Consider the following 20,491-nt stretch of genomic DNA (forward strand, 5'->3'; position numbering starts at 1 on the left):
TTACCCTTGTCTGGTGGGAGGGACAGTTGGCAAGGGGGTTGTGTAGCCTTGGTTGTAGCAAGAACTAGGCTACAAGCCTTGGTCTTGCCTGCTACTGCAGACCAGGTCCGGAAATGCTACAGCATGGTTGAACTGAGCTAGGACCTAGCTTTCCCCACTCGTGCTGCTCTCCTGTGTTTGAGCGGTGGAATGACAGGCTAGATTGCGTTTGTCTGTACACTACCAGGAGACTGTACCATAGATTGCTGGACATTGTCTTTCAGGGTCTTGGAATACACATATGCTTTTGTCAAGTGAATATGCTTCTTTGAATTTGTTACTCACTCTATTTGAATGTTTTGCACCTTTGCCCAGGGGAACTTTGTTTCATTCAGTTGTATCTATGTATAGCTTGAATAATAATTAAAGTTGATTTGATTTTATTTGTCTTTTCTATTGTGGAGATACCAACCTGTGAGCAGAAGATGGTGATGTTGTTGCTTCTCTGTATTAGAGCACTAATATATTTATTAATATCTTTCTTTCTTTGCATATTTGCGCAGTCAGTTGTCTTTTGCACACTGGTTGAATGCCCTGCTTGATGTGGCCTTTCATTGATTCTGATATGGTTATTATACTTTTATTTTATTTATTGAGATACAGGTTCTTCTGGTCTTTCAAGCCAGTAACCCCCAGATTTAATCCCAGACTAATCACAGGACAATTTACAATGACCATATAACCTAACAACTAGTATGCCTTTGGACTGGGGGACACAATCATGGGGAGAACGTACAAACTCTTTACAGACAATGGTGGGAATTGAACCCAAGTTGCTGGTATTGTAAACCATTGTGCTTACCACTACGCTGCTGTGCCTCCCCTATGGATTATTCAGTATGCCTGCTAGAAAATGAATCTCAGAGTTGTGTCTGGTGACATATATATACTTTAATAATAAATATACTTTGAACCTTAATGACTATCGCCCGGTAGCACTCACATCGATAGTGATGAAATGCTTTGAGAGTTTGGTCATGATTAGACTGAACTCCTGCCTCAGCAAGGACCTGGACCCATTGCAATTTGCCTATTGCCACAATAGGTCAATGGCAGATGCAATCTCAATGGCTCTCCACGCGGCTTTAGAAAACCTGGACAACACAAATACCTATGTCAGGATGCTGTTCATTGACTATAGCTCAGCATTTAATACCATCATTCTCACAATCCTGATTGAGAAGTTGCAGAACCTGGGCTTCTGTACCTCCCTCTGCAATTGGATCCTCAACTTCCTAACTGGGAGACCACAATCCAGTCAGCTCCACTTTGGGTACTAGCCTACAAAGTACCCAGGACATCTTCAGGGGGTGGTGTCTCAGAAAGGCAATGTCCATTGTTGAGGACCTCCAGCACCCAGGGCATGCCCTTTTCTCACTGTTACCATCAGTGCCATAGTTGGATGCATCAGCAAGGGAGATGACGCTGAGTACAGGGCTACGGTAGGAAACTTTGTCACATGGTGTGAGCAGAATTATCTGCAGTTTAATGTGAAAAAGACTAAGGAGCTGGTGGTAGACCTGAGGAGAGCTAAGGTACCGGTGACCCCTGTTTCCATCCAGGGGGTCAGTGTGGACATGGTGGAGGATTACAAATATCTGGGGATACGAATTGACAATAAACTGGACTGGTCTAAGAACACTGAGGCTGTCTACAAGAAGAGTCAGAGCCGTCTCTATTTCCTGAGGAGACTGAGGTCCTTTAACATCTGTCGGACGATGCTGAGGATGTTCTACGAGTCTGTGGTGGCCAGTGCTATCATGTTTGCTGTTGTGTGCTAGGGCAGCAGGCTGAGGGTGGCAGACACCAACAGAATCAACAAACTCATTCATAAGGCCAGTGATGTTGTGGGGATGGAACTGGACTCTCTCACGGTGGTGTCTGAAAAGAGGATGCTGTCTAAGTTGCATGCCATCTTGGTCAATGTCTCCCATCCACTACATAATGTACTGGGTGGGCACAGGAGTGCATTCAGCAGAGACTCATTCCTCTGAGATGCAACACAGAGCGTCATAGGAAGTCATTCCTGCCTGTGGCCATCAAACTTTACAACTCCTCCCTTGGAGGGTCAGACACCTTGAGCCGATAGGCTGGTCCTGGACTTATTTCATAATTTACTGGCATAATTTACATATTACTATTTAACTATTTATTACTATTTTCTATTACTATTTATTATTTCTATGACTATTACTATTTACTAATAGTAATATTACTATTACTATTTCTATTACTATTTATTATTTATGGTGTAACTGTAACGAAAACCAATTTCCCCCGGGATCGATAAAGTATGACTATGATTATGACTATGACTATGAGGTAGGAAGTACAGGAGCCTGAAGGCACACACACAGTGATTCAGGAACAGTTTCTTCCCCTCTGCCATCCGATTCCTAAATAGATATTGGACCCCTGGGCACTACCTCACTTTTTTAATATACAGTATTTCTGTGTTTTGCACAATTTTTAAATCTGTTCAATATATGTATACTGTAATTGATTTATTATTATTATTTTTCCCTTCTATATTATGTATTGGATTGATCTGCTGCTGCTAAGTTAACAAATTTCACGTCACATGCTAGTGATAATAAACCTGATTCTGATTCTGTTGTTAGGCCCACCATCCCTGGTCCAGTCTATGTCTGAGGTATTTGAAATATTCTCTGACCTGATGTGACAAAGGAGAACTCCAAACTGCAGGTCAGACTTGTAAAGAGAAAGTGACATTTTCAAACTGTTGAAGAAACCATCAAGATTTACACAAATACTGTGAACACACATACCTGTGCAAGCAAGAGTTGAGTATGTTGGCATGTCATATTCACATGCTTCAGTGCTCATCATTATCACTTGCATGCACCCCAGTTTTGTTGACTAATCCTGAAGTCTTATAAATTCCAATGTCACAGTAAACTCTGAATTGACTGACATCGTTTAGTGGGCAATCATTTGTTTCCTGAGGAAGTACCAGACATGTAGGTAATGAGAGTTTGGTTCTTTGACATATGGATAATTTTGCTCGAGTTAACTCCTCTCGTACCACCACTCAGACCAAACCCACATGCTTTGTGCAGATTAAAGCTTGCACTATGAAGTGCACAATTGTTTCTGACTGTTATGTTCAGTGTTCAAAGCACACACCAGGAGGTCAGCATGCAGGATATCCAACTGAACCTTATTGATATCCTTGTTTATATAATGTGAGAACTCTGCCAATGTGGATGTGACTAACTGAGTAGCATAGGAGTACCACTATTAACTACCACAAAAATCACTAGTTTGTTACCATTATATTCTCATCAGGTTCTGTTTTCGTAATTCAAGGGAGAAGTTACAAATATCCAAGGTGATGTGATTTATGCTAATGTTAATTTTGAGGATAAATTTCACTACTAAAATATAAAAAAGATTTCAATGGAGAATCCTATACTTTACAGCTTTATTGCTATAAGTTACTGAGAGCTATGTATTTTCCAAAATGGAAGGAGCAGTATTAGATGGCAAATGATGAAGTATAAGTCAATATTAATTTCCTTAATTTAGATTTCCTGCTGTCTAATGTTCATAATGCTTTTGAATAATTAAAAAACTAAATGCATGATTTGGGAGCTGGAAGGTGGCATGAGAAGCTCTTGTTGAAAACCTCAAGGCATTCTATATGTACGTGAAGAACAGGGGTAAGAGTAGAACTGATCAGGGATAGAATAGGAAATGTGTCTGGATTCAGAGGGGAAAGGCTGAGTGAATGGAATGCTGTGCGTAAGGATTCACCAATGAAAGGGACCTTGATGTTCGTGAGGTCAGCATAAAACAGGCTGATATGCTAGAACATGTCAATGCTAAGAAAGAGTATGGGTTGGAACTTCTGAAAAATATTAGGATAGGTAAGTCCCCAGGGCTGGATTGTCTAATCCCTAGGTTACTACAGCAAATGAAGGAAGAGATTGCTGCACCCTTGCCAATGATCTTTGCGTCCTCACTGACCACAGGATGAGTACTTAATGATTGGAGGGTTGCAAATATTATTGCTTTTTTTCAAGAAAGGGAGTAGGGATACCCTGGGAATTATAGACTAGTAAGTCTTATTTCAGTGATGGCAAATTATTGAAGAAGATGTTTAGAGATAGGATTTATGAACATTCGGAGAAGCAAAGTCTGATTAGAAATAGTCAGAATGTCCTTGCGAGGGGTTGGTCACGCCACATAAGCCTGACTGAATTCGAGGATGTGACAAAGCACACTGATGAAGCTACAGCAGAGGATGCTGTGTAAATGGATTTTAGTAAAGCATTTCATTGGGCTCCCCATAGGAGATTTAGTGAGAAAGTCAGAGGTATTGAATTAAGGGAAAATTGGCGGTGTGGATTTGAAATTGGCTTACCCATAAAAGGCAGAGGGTGGTTGTAGATGTAGTGTATTCAGACTAGAGGTCAGTGACCAGTGGTATTTCACAGAGATCTCTTTTGGGGACCCCTGCCCTCTGATTTTTGGATGAGGAAGCGGAAAAATGGGTTAGCAAGCTGGCAGATGAGATGAAGGCTGGTGAAATTGTGGAGAGTGTTGAAAGTCGTCGTAGGTTAAAATGGGCATTGATGGGATGCAGAGCTGGCCTGAGAAGTGGCAAATAGACTTCAACCCAGAAAATCGAGAAGTGATTCATTTCGGAAGGTTGAATTTGAAGGCAGAATATAGGGTGAATGTGCAGTGAGGAGGAACAGGAATCGGGGGATCAGTGTGGAGTGAGGAGGAACAGGAATAGGGGGATCAATGTGGAGTGTGGAGGAACAGGAATCAGGGGGATCAGTGTGGTGTGAGGAGGAACAGGAATAGGGGGATCAATGTGGAGTGTGGAGGAACAGGAATCAGGGGGATCAGTGTGGAGTGTGGAGGAACAGGAATCAGGGGGATCAATGTGGAGTGTGGAGGAACAGGAATCAGGGGGATCAATGTGGAGTGTGGAGGAACAGGAATCAGGGGGATTAATGTGGAGTGTGGAGGAACAGGAATCGGGGGGATCAGTGTGGAGTGTGGAGGAACAGGAATGGGGGGACCAATGTGGAGTGTGGAGGAACAGGAATCGGGGGATCAGTGTGGAGTGTGGAGGAACAGGAATCGGGGGGATCAATGTGAAGTGTGGAGGAACAGGAATCAGGGGGATCAGTGTGGAGTGTGGAGGAACAAGAATAGGGAGGATCAATGTGGAGTGTGGAGGAATAGGAATCGGAGGATCAATGTGGAGTGTGGAGGAACAGGAATCAGGGGGATCAATGTGGAGTGTGGAGGAACAGGAATCGGGGGATCAGTGTGGAGTGTGCAGGAACAGGAATCGGGGGGATCAATGTGAAGTGTGGAGGAACAAGAATCAGGAGGATCAATGTGGAGTGTGGAGGAATAGGAATCGGGGGATCAATGTGGAGTGTGGAGGAACAGGAATCAGGGGGATCAATGTGGAGTGTGGAGGAACAGGAATTGGGGGATCAATGTGGAGTGTGGAGGAACAGGAATCAGGGGGATCAATGTGGAGTGTGGAGGAACAGGAATCAGGGGGATCAGTGTGGAGTGTGGAGGAACAGAAATCAGGGGGATCAATGTGGAGTGTGGAGGAACAGGAATCAGGGGGATCAATGTGGAGTCTGGAGGAACAGGAATCAGGGGATCAATGTGGAGTGTGGAGGAACAGGAATCAGGGGATCAATGTGGAGTGTGGAGGAACAGGAATCAGGGGGATCAATGTGGAGTGTGGAGGAACAGGAATCGGGGGATCAATGTGGAGTGTGGAGGAACAGGAATCGGGGAGATCAATGTGGAGTGTGGAGGAACAGGAATCAGGGGGATCAATGTGGAGTGTGGAGGAACAGGAATCGGGGGGATCAGTGTGGAGTGTGGAGGAACAGGAATCGGGGGATCAATGTGGAGTGTGGAGGAACAGGAATCAGGGGGATCAGTGTGGAGTGTGGAGGAACAGGAATCGGGGGATCAGTGTGGAGTGTGGAGGAACAGGAATCAGGGGGATCAGTGTGGAGTGTGGAGGAACAGGAATCAGGGGGATCAGTGTGGAGTGTGGAGGAACAGGAATCGGGGGATCAGTGTGGAGTGTGGAGGAACAGGAATCGGGGGATCAGTGTGGAGTGTGGAGCAACAGGAATCGGGGGATCAATGTGGAGTGTGGAGGAACAGGAATCAGGGGGATCAATGTGGAGTGTGGCGGAACAGGAATCAGGGGGATCAATGTGGAGTGTGGAGGAACAGGAATCGGGGGATCAATGTGGAGTGTGGAGGAACAGGAATCGGGGGGATCAATGTGGAGTGTGGAGGAACAGGAATCGGGGGATCAGTGTGGAGTGTGGAGGAACAGGAATCGGGGGACCAGTGTGGAGTGTGGAGGAACAGGAATCGGGGGGATCAGTGTGGAGTGTGGAGGAACAGGAATCGGGGGATCAGTGTGGAGTGTGGAGGAACAGGAATCGGGGGATCAATGTGGAGTGTGGAGGAACAGGAATCAGGGGGATCAGTGTGGAGTGTGGAGGAACAGGAATCGGGGGATCAGTGTGGAGTGTGGAGGAACAGGAATCGGGGGATCAGTGTGGAGTGTGGAGGAACAGGAATCGGGGGATCAGCGTGGAGTGTGGAGGAACAGGAATCGGGGGATCAGCGTGGAGTGTGGAGGAACAGGAATCGGGGGATCAGCGTGGACTGTGGAGGAACAGGAATCGGGGGATCAATATGGAGTGTGGAGGAACAAGAATCGGGGGGATCAATGTGGAGTGTGGAGGAACAGGAATCAGGGGGATCAGTGTGGAGTGTAGAGGAACAGGAATCGGGGGATCAGTGTGGAGTGTGGAGGAACAGGAATCGGGGGACCAGTGTGGAGTGTGGAGGAACAGGAATCGGGGGGATCAGTGTGGAGTGTGGAGGAACAGGAATCAGGGGATCAGTGTGGAGTGTGGAGGAACAGGAATCGGGGGATCAATGTGGAGTGTGGAGGAACAGGAATCAGGGGGATCAGTGTGGAGTGTGGAGGAACAGGAATCGGGGGATCAGTGTGGAGTGTGGAGGAACAGGAATCGGGGGATCAGTGTGGAGTGTGGAGGAACAGGAATCGGGGGATCAGTGTGGAGTGTGGAGGAACAGGAATCGGGGGATCAATATGGAGTGTGGAGGAACAGAAATCAGGGGGATCAGTGTGGAGTGTGGAGGAACAGGAATCGGGGGATCAGTGTGGAGTGTGGAGGAACAGGAATCGGGGGATCAATGTGGAGTGTGGAGGAACAGGAATATTAGAGTCCACGTCCATAGATCGCTCAAAGGCGCGGCACAGGTTGAAAGAGTGGTAAATAAGGCATGTGGTGTGTTGACCTTCATTAGCTGGGGATTGAGTTCAAGAGCCGCAAAGTAATTTGCAGATCCATAAAGCCCTTGTTAGACCACATTTTGAATATGTGTTCTGTTTTGGTTTCCCCTCTATAAGAAGGATGTGGAAGCTTTAGTGAGGGCATAGAGGATAGGCTGCCTGGATTAGAGAGCATATCTTATTAGGATAGGGTGAGTTCGCTTGGGTTTTTCTCTTTGGAGCAAAGGAGGATGAGAGGGAATTAGATCGAGATGTGCAAGATGAGGAGGAATTTCTCTAGCAGGAAGGCAGTGAATCTGTGGAATTGATTGCTACAGGTGGCTGTGCAGGACAAATCACTGGGAATGTTTAAAGTGATGACTGATAGGCACTTGATTAGTAATAGTGTCAATAGTTACAGAATTGAGTGGCGGAGCAGACTCGATGAATAAGTACTTCATTCTGTTCCATTGTCTTATGTTCTTTATGGATCTCTTGTGACCCATCTTAATCACTTAAAGTTAGGCACAAAGAATTGACCATGGCACACGAGCCATGTTTTAAAACCTGCAGACATCATCGGCATCAGCCAAGTCTAAAACATCCGTGACAGGTTCACAGCTCAAGGGTCAGAAAAATGTTACATCTCACAGAATCTCCTTGGTAAATTAGATTGTTAGAGCTGCTGCAGGTCTTTTCAGAGAAAATGCTGTTTGCTGCAACCTAAGAACTTTTAGGATACAATTGCAATGCTAGGGGAAGGTTCAAACTAGTTTGCTATCAATATAGAAGAGTTATTGTTATGTTTCTTCTAACAAATCATTCTTAAAACAATAAATGTTATAAAATTATGTTTATGAATTTGCAACAAATTCTGAGACTGTTGTGTTAATTTGATGAAGAAGGCAATGTAATATTATTTACTTATTTTAGATGATGTTGAAGATATGACCATGCTTACTAAATTGTACGATGGTTATTAAAGGAAATGGCTGGGGAAAGGATCTGCTCAAGATTAGTCAGGGTGTCAAAGGTTATAGGGAGAAGGCAATTCAAAAGGAAGGCTTTGAGTAGTATTACTGTATGTATTGGCAATTTATTTTTAGGCTGTTATAGCACGATGGGCTACCTCTCCTGTGCTACACCTTCTAATGTGATGGATATTCATCTGCAGGGACGTCTTGGATCAGCATTTTGGAAAGGGAGGGAGAGCATCTAGATATCTTAGAACATATTGGTACCAATGACATAGGAAGGAAAAGCAAAGAGGTCCTGAAAAGAGAATTTTGAGAACTAGGTAGAAAGCTGAGAAGCAGGACTTCTAGGGTAGTAGTTTCTGGACTGCTGCCTGTGCCATGCACAAGTGGGGGTAGAAACAGGATGATCTGGCAGATAAATGCGTGGCTGAGAAGTTGGTGCAGGGGGCAGGGCTTCAGGTTCTTGGATCATCGGGATCTCTTCTGGGGGAGGTATGACCTGCTCAAAAGTGACGGGTTGCATCTGAACCCGAGGGGGACCAATATTCTAGCGGGCAAGTTTGTTAGAGCTGTTGGGGAGGGTTTAAACTAATTTGACAGGGGGGTGGGAACCGGAGTGAAGGGACTCAGATAGGACAGACGGTAAAAAAGCAAAGATAGTGTACAGTCAGACTGTCAGGAAGGGCAGACAGATGACAGGACAACATCACAGCCAGCAGGGTGAGCACCAGTGCATTAGGGATGCAGAATCGGAAAGGATAGTAAACACAGTACTCAAAGTGTTCTACCTCAATGCACGTAGTATAAGAAATAAGGTGGATGATCTTGTTGCACTATTAAAGATTGTCAGGTATAATGTTGTGGCCATCACTGAATCATGGCTGAAGAATGGTTATAGTTGGGAGCTGAATATCCAAGGTTTCATGTTGTATTGGAGAGATAGGAAGGTAGGGAGAGGGGATGGTGTGGTTCTGCTGGTAAAGAATGGCATCAAATCAGTAGAAAGATGTGACATAGGATTGGAAGATGTTGAATCCTTGTGGGTTGTAGATAGAAACTGCAAGGGTAAAAGGACCCTGATGACAATTATATATTGGCCTCCCAACAGCTGGGATGTGGACCACAGTTTACAACAGGAAATAGAAAAGGCTTGTCAAAATGGCAATGTTATGTAGTCATGGGAGATTCAACATGCAGGTCAATTTGGAAAATCAGGTTGGTAATGGATCTCAAGAGAATTAGTTTGTTGAATGCCTACAAGATGGCTTTTTAGAGCAGTTTGTCATTGAGCCTACTAGGGGATCAGCCATACTGGACTGGGTGTTATGAAATGAAGCAAAGGTGATTAGGGAGCTTAAGATAAAAGAAACCTTGGGAGGCACTGATCACATATGATTGAGTTCAACTTGAAATTTGATAGGGAGAAAGTAAAGTCTGATATAGCAGTATTTCAATGGAATAAAGGAAATTACAGTTGTATGAGAGAGGAGTTGGCCAAAGTAACTTGGAAGGAGATTCTGGCAGGGATGTCAGCAGAGCAGCAATGGCTTGAGTTTCTGGGAAAAATGAGAAAGCTGCAGGTTAGATGAATTCCAAAAACAAAGACATACTCAAATGGCAAAATAGTACAACCGTGGCTGACAAGGGACGTCAAAGCTAATGCGAAAACAAAAGAGGGGGCATAGAGCTACACAAAAAATTAGTGGGAAGTCAGAGGATTAGCAAGCTTTTAAAAACCTAAAGAGAGCAACTGAAAGAATCATTAGGTGGAAAAAGATGAAATATGAAAGGAAGCTAGCAAACAACATCAAGGTGGATAGTAAAATCTTTATCAAATATGTAAAAAATAAAAGTGAGATGAGAGTGGTTATAGGACCACTAGAAAATGAGGCAGGAGCAATTTTGACGGGAGACAAGGTGACAGCAGATGAACTAAGAGAGTATTTTGCATCAGTCCTCACTGTGAAAGACACTTGCTGTGTGCCAGAAGTTGAAGGGTGCAAGGGAAACAAGGTGAGTGCAATTACTATCACAAGGGAAAAGGTGCTCAAAAAGCTGAAAGATCTAAAGATATATAAATTCACCCGGACCATATGAATTGCACCTCAGGGTTCTGAAAGAGGTAGCGTTGAGATTGTGGTAGCATTAGTAATGATCTTTCAAAAGTCATTGGACTCTGGTACGGTGCCAGAGCACTGCAAATGTCACTCCACATTATAGGATAGAGGAAGGCAGCAGACAGGAAATTATAGACCAGTTAGCCTGCCCTCAGTGGTTGGGATGATGTTGGAGTCAATTTTTAAGGATGAGGTGATGGAGTACTTGGTGACACAGGACAAGATGGTACGAAGTCAGCATGGTTTCCTTCAGGGAAAATCCTGCCTGACGAACCTGTTGGAATTCTTTGAGGAGATTACAAGTAGGATAGATAAAAGGGATGCAGTGGATGTTGTATATTTGGACTTTCAGAAGGCCTTTGACAAGGTGCCACACATGAGGCTGCTTACCAAGTTAAGAGCCCATGGTGTTACAGGAAAGCTACTGTCATGGTTAGAGCATTGACTAATTGGTAAGAGGCAGTGAGTGGAAATAAGACGATCCTTTTCTGGTTGACTGTGAGTGACTAGTGAGGTTCTGCATGGGTCGGTGTCGGGACCGTTTCTTCGTGTGCTGTATATCAATGATTTAGGTGATGGAATAGATGGTTTTGCTGCTAAGTTTGCAGGTGATACAAATATGGCGAAGGGCCAGGTAGTGTTGAGGAAACAGGAAGGTTGCAGAAGGACTTAGACAGATTTGGAGAATTATCAAGAAAGTGGCAAATGAAATACAATGTCAGAAAATGCATGGTCTTGCACTTTAGTAGTAGAAATAAATGTGTGGACTATTTTCTAAATGAAGAGAAAATCCAAAAATCTGAGATTCATAGGGACTTAGGAGTCCTTGTGCAGAACACCCTAGAGGTTAATTTGCAGGTAGTATCGTGGTGAGGAAGGCAATGTAATGTTGGCATTCATTTCAGAGGTCTGGAATACAAGAGGAAGGATGTGGTGCTAAGGTTTTATAAGACACTGGTGAGGCCTCACCTTGAGTATTCTGAACAGTTCTGAGTTCCTCATCTAAAGAAAGATGTGCTGGCATTGGAGAGGGTTCAGAGGAGGCTCACAAGGATGATTCCAGGAATGAAAGGGTTAATGTAAGTAGAATGTTTGATAGCTCTGGGTCTGTACTCACTGAAGCTTAGAAGGATTGTGGAATCTCATTGAAACCTTTTGAAGGTTGAAGAGCCTAGACAGAGTAGAGTAGCTGTGGAAAGGATGTTTCCCATGGTGGGCTAGTCTAGGACAAGAAGGTACAGACTCAGGCAATAGCGGCATTCATTTAAAGCAGATAAGCAAAGGAATTTCTTTAGCCAGAGAGTGATGAATTTGTGAAATGTATTACCTCAGGTAGCTGTGGAGGCCAGGTCATTAGGTATATTTAAAACAAGCTTAATAGGTTCTTGATTGGACATGGCATCAAAGTTTACAGGTAAGAGGCCGGGGAGTGGAGTTGAGGATTGAAGAAAAAGGATCAGCCATAATTAAGTGGTGGAGCAGACTCAATGGGCCAAATGGCCCAACTCTACTCCCCAGCTCTTATGGTCTTTTGGTCTTTCCAGGGCCTGAGAAGATTATTACTACCCTCAGTTTCCTAGCACAACAGCATCATCTTTCCAAAGAGTCAGAGTTATTTGTGACAAAATTAATCTTCTAACTGCTATTCCTTGCTTAGATTCTTGTTGCAAATAAGAACCAGTCTTCACTTGCTAATGCAAATTTCACATCAGGGACTGGCTGCTCAAGAGATGTTTTACAAAGTGAAGTGACCATGAGATGTTCTGGTCTGCAGCAGCTAAACTTAAGGCAACGATCAAACCAGGAAGCCACAGCTATGTTATTTGCACCATTGTGATAGAAATCAAGCAAGGTTCTGGACTGGGTTTATTTTGTCACAGCACATCAAACATACTCACAGGAATAGTTGATCAACCAATGGTTGGGTTATTTGTGTAGTCGGTGAGTCATCCCTCATAGCATGTTTTTGGGTATCTGGGTTCTCTGTTCCCAGAAGCTTTTAGACCATCTCTTTGAATTACTTTGACCCAGCAAAGCTATCTGAATTAACGTCAGCTAGTAGCAAAACTGTATGAAAATTAGAAAGCATTAGGAATCGTATGGAATGTCAAGGAGAAAATGGGGTGACAGAAAAAAAGAACTAAAATCCATTCCGCAACCTTCGGTTTCTGCAATGAATGACTCGTTTGCCTGTAACTCATTGTACATTCTTTTAGTTTGTAAAAATTGTAATTGTGTTTAGATATCCTTTGCAGTTTATAAATCTTTTGGAATTCTGATGTCTTTTATAAATCAGAAGTCCTCTGTGAGTTTCAAGTGTGTGTTAAGAACAATTTATCTAAATCTAAACATGTAAAAATCTAAATCTAATCATTAAAATAAAATAAACTGTATTTAATCTACTTTGTTAGCTGGAAGTATCTCCTCCTTCATCCTTCACAGGGAGGGGGAGCCCAGCGCTCACTACTGAGCATTGATTGCTAGTCCTCATTGCAGCGAGCAGACAGGGAGGTAAGATGGTCTTTGAAGAGTAGTTTTATACAGTACAACCTCACAATAGTGAGGGTGAATATAGCTGCTTATCAGATAGGGGTTAAAATCTTCTTTTGAGTTCAGGGGTTTGCAGATGGTGAACCCAATACCCTCACATTTAATAGCTAAATATGCTATCATTCCATCAAAGCTTTTACATATTATTTTCAAGTTCTTACTGGTGATTTTGTTCAAAAGCTATTATTGATTCTGCTTCTACCAGTCATTGGCCTTGATAAAGTAATACCTGTGAACGTTCTGCATTTAACTATTCTATCAGCTTCTTTTTTAAGAAGGGATTTTAAATAAATGCCTTCCAATTACTAACTCACCAATCTGTTGAAATAAACTTTTGATTTCACCTCACCAAAATATTCCTAGATTTTACCAACACTCTTAGTCAGCTTTGTTCTTTAATAGCTATCTTTTCCAGGGAATACAATCTCTCAAGAAGAAAGTTACGTATCAATTACACTAATTGAAATGGTATGATCATACACAGCCAAGATTAGACAACAATATCAGAATTAAAGATAATTCTTCATTCTACATGTTTAAGTTCAGCACGAGTGTTAACTTAAAATATAAATTCTTTGCAACTATAGTTGGTTTTGTTTTGTTTTCATTTCCTTAAGAGTACAAGCAACAATTTTACAAAGAAACATACTCTTCACGTTTACTCTTATTGCACGGGACTGAACTTGTCATAGCAGTTACGATTTTGGACAAATTATTTCTCTATTCTGTTCCACCATTTGCAACTGTGGTTTCAGCCATCAGGACTTTGCGCTTTCAAATTTATTTCCTCAATATCTCTAAGGTTCCCCTTTATTTTCTTCTTAAGCCTGCAAGAGGACCACAACCTTGTCATAGGGTTTGGAGGCTGGCATCCCTCACTGCGCTGGAGAGCTCTGTTGGCTGGAATCAAGGCTTTCTGCTTTGGCTCTTGGTAGGGTCACCAATGCCAAAAAGGTCAAAGGGTAAAAGCCAGACTAAGAGTGGTCCAGGATCGGGAGTTCAGCTCAGGGCTAACAATCCTAACTGGTCAATAAACAACTGACACAGAAACCAGTCATCCCACCCTACAAAAACTCATTTCAGAGAGGTAGCAACCCCATATTACCCGCCCCCCCCACGCCACTGGTTGACCTCCAAGGGTGTATGTAATACTTTGCTTAGTGATTTTGTCTAATCTGTAAACCAAGTTGGGTATATGCAGAAAATGTGACATTAAAATATGTGCTTATATTATATTATCATGTTTATTCTATCACAACTTTAAGCAAGTCTACAGGGAGGTAGCTCCTTAGCAGTCAGCCAGCTAGTTTAAACAACATTAGCTATGCTAATGAATGAATGACACCTGTTAAACTCACCTCAACATGTCGTTCACATTTTAACCCACCGTGGGCAATAGAAAAGTCACTGTTGCAAACAGTGCAGCGAGCAACACTATCATTATTTTTGAGGTCGACTGTAAAGCCCACCCACAGAGAAAACTGATAGGTCTACTTAGCAGGAGTCCCCATCCTTTTTTGCACCGCGGACCAGGTCAATATTGACAATATTCTTGCGGAGCGGCCGACCGGGGTGGGGGGGGGGGGGCGGGAGTGTATTAATCACGACCGGAATATACGTGATAATTCAACTATAAGTCAATTATAAGTGGCTAATACACTCAATTTCATTTCTAAAAGGATTTATCTAATGAATTTAATATTAAACACACAGCGCATATTTTCCTCACGTGAATATAGTGATGTCAATTATAAGTCAATAGCATCATAACATTATAAGTAATGTTTGGATATTAAACACAGTGCATATTTTCCTCGTATGAACATATAAAATCATTGAAACACACCAATATCGCTGAATCAGTGGGAGCCCTGGGCTTGTTTCCCTGCAACAAGACGGTGCCATCGAGGGGTGATGGGAGACAGCGATACTCTAAGGGGGTTCCTTATGTCCAGTCTATTCTGCAATTTAGTTTTCTTTGCATTCATTGCAGAAAACTCCGCTTCGCAGCAATATGGTGGAAATGGAAGCAGCGTTTTCAGTGCTTCCGTGGCTATCTCAGGATATTCAGCCTTGACTTTGATCCAGAATGCAGCCAGAGATGTTATGTTAAACATACTTTTCAGCCCATCGTCATTTGCAAGCTCAAGGAGTTGATCTTCCCGTGCTGACATGGATGACGCGTGCGTAATGACCTCGCGTGTGTAATGACCTTGTGTGCGTTCAAATAATAACAGTGGGTGTGACAGGGAATGAGGAAAGGTGCAGCTGACTCATATCGTTTCATATCGCCAAATCAGATTGTTTCCTCATGGCCCGGTGGTTGGGGACCACTCTTAGCACGAAGAGAGACCAATCAGGATGCTCGCTCTCCCTCTCCTTCCCTTTCTCAAAAAAAATCGATTTCCGAGATATTGTATATAATTTCCGGGTGTCAGGAAGCCACTATCGATATGCGGGAGATTCCCGGAAATTCTGGGAGAGGTGGAATGTCTGAGAAACAGCAATGAAGAATCCTTCTATACAGATAGAGATAGAGGACCTTCATTGCTGCCCTAAGCACCAGTGGTGTAATGGGCAGTAAGTAAGTAAATAAGTTACATTGATGAAGGAAGAGCAGTAGATGTAGTGTACATGGATTTCAGCAAGACATTTGATAAGGTATCCCATGCAAGGCTTATTGAGAAAGTAAGGAGGCATGGGATCCAAGGGGACATTGCTTTGTGGATCCAGAACTGGCTTGCCCACAGAAGGCAAAGCGTGATTGTAGATGGGTCATATTCTGCATGGAGGTCAGTCACCAGTGGTGTGCCTCAGGGATCTGTTCTGGGACCTTTATTCCTCATGATTTTTATAAATGACCTGGATGAGGAAGTGGGGGATGGATTAGTAAGTTTGCTGATGACACAAAAGGTTGGAGGTGTTGTGGATAGTGTGGAGAACTGTCAGAGTTTACAGCGGGACGTTGACAGGATGCAAAACTGGGCTGAGAAGTGGCAGATGGAGTTCAACCCAGATAGTGTGAAGTGGTTCATTTTGGTAGGTCAAATATGATGACAGAGTATAGTATTAATGGTAAGACTCTTGGCAGTGGAGGATCAGAGGGATCTTGGGGTTCAAGTCCATAGGACACTCAAAACAGCGGCACAGGTTGACTCTGTGGTTAAGAAGGGATACGGTGTATTGGCCTTCATCAATCGTGGGATTGAATTTAGGAGCCAAGAGGTAATGTTGCAGCTATATAGAACTCTGGTCAGACCCCACTTGGAGTATTGTGCTCAGTTCTGGTCGCCTCACTACAGGAAGGATGTGGAAACCATAGAAAGGGTGCAGAGGAGACTTACAAGGATGTTGCCTGGATTGGGGAGCATGCCTTATGAGAATAGGTTGAATGAACTTGGCCTTTTCTCCTTGGAGTGACGGAGGATGAAAGGTGACCTGATAGAGGTGTATAAGGTGATGAGAGGCATTGATCGTGTGGATAGTCAGAGGCTTTTTCCCAGGGCTAAATTGGCTGCCACAAAAGGACACAGGTTTAAGGTGCTGGGGAGTAGGTACAGAAGAGATGTCAGGGGTAAGTTTTTTATGCAGAGAGTGGTGAGTGCGTGGAATGGGCTGCCGGAAATGGTGGTGGTGGCAGATATGATAGGGTCTTTTAAGAGAATCTTGGATAGGTACATAGAGCTTACAAAAATAGAGGGCTATGGGTAAGCCTAGTAATTTCTAAGGTAGGGACATGTTCAGCACAACTTTGTGGGCCAAAGGGCCTGTATTGTGCTCTAGGTTTTCTATGTTTCTATGTTTCTTCTTAAAGTCCTATCATTCTGGCCAAACTTTAAAGTACTTGGCCAAATTTATACTTACATGATTCAGTGTAAATGTTTGCTAAACACTTGCTTCATTACAGTAAAACAGTCACATGGTCAGAGGGAGAACGTACAAACTCTTTACAGAGAGCGGCAGGAATTGAACCCCAGCCTCCAGTACTGTAGAGCGTTGTGCTAACTGCTGTCGGTTATCATCGGCCCATCACCTGCCCTGCTTCATTTTATAAAGGTACCTCATTGACTGCACCGTCACCTGACACCACACCTGTTGTAAAATTTAAAAATCTCTGTTATGTCTCCAGTGGTATCCTTCCTGGCCTCCAATATCAGCCTGGTACATATCTCATGAGGCCCAGGGGATTTATCCACCTTTATGCCCAGTAAGATATCTACTATGTCTTCTTTTTTAGTAATAATAGTCGAAAAAATCTCTCCCCCTCACTGAATTCTGCAAACTCAGTGTTTTTCTGGTTAATAAGTATAGAGGAGAAGAATACAATTAAATCCTGGTGTAAGTCCTCTGGCTCAACACACAGATTACCCCCTTTGTCTCTTCATGGGCCTGAAATGGTGACATTCAGAGTTTTCTACAGAAAATATAACTGCCTGGAACTTAATAATATTATCATGTCTGGCAATAGTTTGTTGCCTACAGAGGCTGTCGAGAAAATGAAAAAGAACAGACTTTTTGAGATTGCACACTTACTCTTGACATACATATAAAATAATTTGAGATTTTCCTTAATCTTGTTATTTTGTTACCCTCTGTGATGCTAATATTTTTCATTTCCAAGCAGAGCTCAGAACAGGCAAAAGAACAAGATCAGTCATCATTTATGGAATGCACAGGAATGTTTAAGGCAATTTAAACTAAGGACACCAACTTGATGGAATGAGTATTGTTTCTCCTTTCAGTAATTTTTTCCCTCCACCTCCCTCTTCCTCTGTTCCTCACTCTGGCCTCTTACCTCTTTTCACCTGTTTATCACCTCTCCTTGGGTTCCCTCCTCCTTCCCTTTCCCCTAACTCCACTCCATTCGCCTCTCCTCTTCGGTTCCTTCATCTCCAGTCCTTTATGTTTCCTCCCTACCTGGATTCACCTATCACCCTCTAGCTATCCTCCTTCCCCGCGCCCCCCCACTTCTTTATTTTGGCATTTTCCCCCTTCCTTTTCAGTCCTGAAGAAGGGTCTCAGCCTGAAATGTTGACTGTTTAATAATTTCCATAGATGCTGTCTGACCTGCTTATTTCCTCTAGCAATTTGTGTGTATTGCTCTGGATTTCCTGCAACCAACAGTACCACTATGTAAAAAGGTAAAAAAAATCAAACTAGGTTATTAGAGAAGCTCTTCAAAATAGTTCAAATAGTAGCGCTAAACAAAAGGTAAAAATAACAAACTAGATTATTAGAGAGGCTCTTCAAATTCCTTCTAAACCAATGGAGAAACTACCAGGTAACACCAACACTGACATTGTTCCTGTTAAAGTGTACAGCCATTACATTTCTTCATCTTCTTTCTCTGTTAGGATTTACGCAGAACAAACACAAAAGCAGATTTTGAGCTGTTGCAAACCTTCATTTCAGCAGCAGGAATGAACAAGCTAAATTTGCATTGTAAAAATCCATTAAGTATTTGTATCCTCATTTTCATGACAATAACCTAAATAATCAGACAAAGTAATAGCTGGGAACGTCCTGTGTGTTCTGATATTTTTATCTTACACAGTACGTGTATGACATCAGTAAACAAGGTACATTAGAGACAACTATTTCAATGCTTCTACATTAAGCACTTAAACCCGGTCCTACCTGCTTGACATCATATGCAAGAAGAACAAATCTGAGATCTGGGGAGACAGAGTATTTTGTTGCTTTAAAAGTTACCTGGAAAATGAAGAACACAAATCAGGTGAAATGATTAATAATTTTAAAATAGGAATGTAGTTTCATCAAAAGAAAAACAAATCATTTCAGATTTTCTCCTCATGGAAAATCTATGTCATTCATTCACTTGGTGTGCTGCTTTATATTTAGTTAATGTTTCTGCTGTAACATGGAGTAAGACTGCTGTGACTTCTGTTATCTCTGACTGTATAATGTATGAAATATATTTCACTGTCAAAGAAGGCTTTGGAGCTTTAAAACACTCTGCCACCACAGTAAAAGTAAATACCTGGGGAATCATTGTCTAAAGAATGAAGACTGTATTGGCCAAAGCTCTCTGTATCACATTGTACTTCGCTTCATTATTTCCATTACATTTTTCTCTCGGTGGCAAAAGACATCAAAATGTATGAAGTTATTCATAAGTAATGAATATATCAGTTGTCAAGCACCGGACTTAGTCAATGTTTCTGAGAACATGCCTGTTTAGATCAGCATTTTTTTTATGGCTTCTACAATGATGCAAGATTACACATCAATTCAGAAAAGGTTGTTGGCTAGAAATTCATCTCCTGTTGGTAACAATGAACCGTCTAAAACTTCAGTCAAAGTGAATTTTTAAGGAATGAAGTTCAAAACCAGACTACCATCTGCTTCAGATCACTGAAACTGTTGAATTGCTAAAACAGGGTGAAAATCACAGAAAATTCATGAGTTACAGAAGTCATCGAAATATAAGTAATCCCTTTGAATGTTAAAACACTGGAAAGAGTAACAGATTCCTTGAAGCAACATCACTGGGGTGTGTTTTTTCCCCATGTTGAACGCAGAAAACAATGAACAACGTATTTAGCCTTAAGAGAAGAGTTGAATCCAGTCCAATGTATACATTTTGTCCAGAGAATGTTGATAGGTTTCATTTTTCAATGGTAGTAGAAATTAATAAGAAAGCTTATTTCATGTTTGGAATTTTAGGATGGTTAGTTATGATAATTCACCAAAACAAGTGCAGTAACTGATGTGTACAAATATCCTTCCCTGTTGCTGCTTGTTTGTACCAATGAATTCAGAAAGCACTTGGTGCAAATTACTTGGCAATGGCATCAACCAGTCTAGGTGAGCTTATGCCGGTTAAAATTCAGCTTAAAATGAATCAATATCGGTTAAAAGAGAGGAAAACTGCGGCACAAGCAGTCATTCTTAAGATGAATTGGAGGTGAAGACGACTGTGGAATAGAATCACATGGGAGTGAATGTTCTCACAATTTTTTTAGAAGCAAAATTGAGAGAACATTCATTCCCATGTGATTCTATTCCACAGGATATGCAAATTAGGACATGCAAATTAGGACCTGTCCATAAGGCCATAAAACATGGGAGCAGAATTAGGCCCTTTGGCCCATCAAGTCTGCTCCACCGTTTCATCATGGCTGACACATTTCCCCCTCAGCCCCAACCTCACATTAAACTTCATTGAAATAACCACATAAATGCTATAGCTACAGAAACAGGTCAGACATCCTAGAGACCTAGAGAGACAGAGCACTGAAAGAGGCTGCTGGACTCACCAAGTCTGTAGTGATCATCTACGATTCATTTGCCCTAACCTTACATTAATTCATTTCCTATATTCTAACAGTAATTGACACATTTGGGATTACTTACAGGTGCAAATTAAACTACCAGCAGGCATTTCTTTGGATAGTGGAAGGATACACTTTGAACAGACTCGTAAAGTCACAGGAGAGTTTGCAGACTCC

At 42.5% G+C, this 20,491-nt stretch overlaps 1 protein-coding gene across 1 annotated transcript in view; it reads right to left on the reverse strand.

Moving 5' to 3' along the window:
- The window catches only part of LOC140199671 (inactive dipeptidyl peptidase 10-like), a 928,450-nt gene that overhangs the window by 414,818 nt on the left and 493,141 nt on the right, over positions 1 to 20,491 (reverse strand). The window contains exon 5 of the mRNA XM_072262134.1: positions 18,657 to 18,731. Within this exon, the coding sequence (XP_072118235.1) occupies positions 18,657 to 18,731 (75 nt within the window). The remainder of the gene's footprint in view (positions 1 to 18,656; positions 18,732 to 20,491) is intronic.

This window comes from Mobula birostris, chromosome 6 (assembly GCF_030028105.1).
Source record: "Mobula birostris isolate sMobBir1 chromosome 6, sMobBir1.hap1, whole genome shotgun sequence".
Taxonomy (NCBI): Eukaryota; Metazoa; Chordata; class Chondrichthyes; order Myliobatiformes; family Myliobatidae; genus Mobula; species Mobula birostris.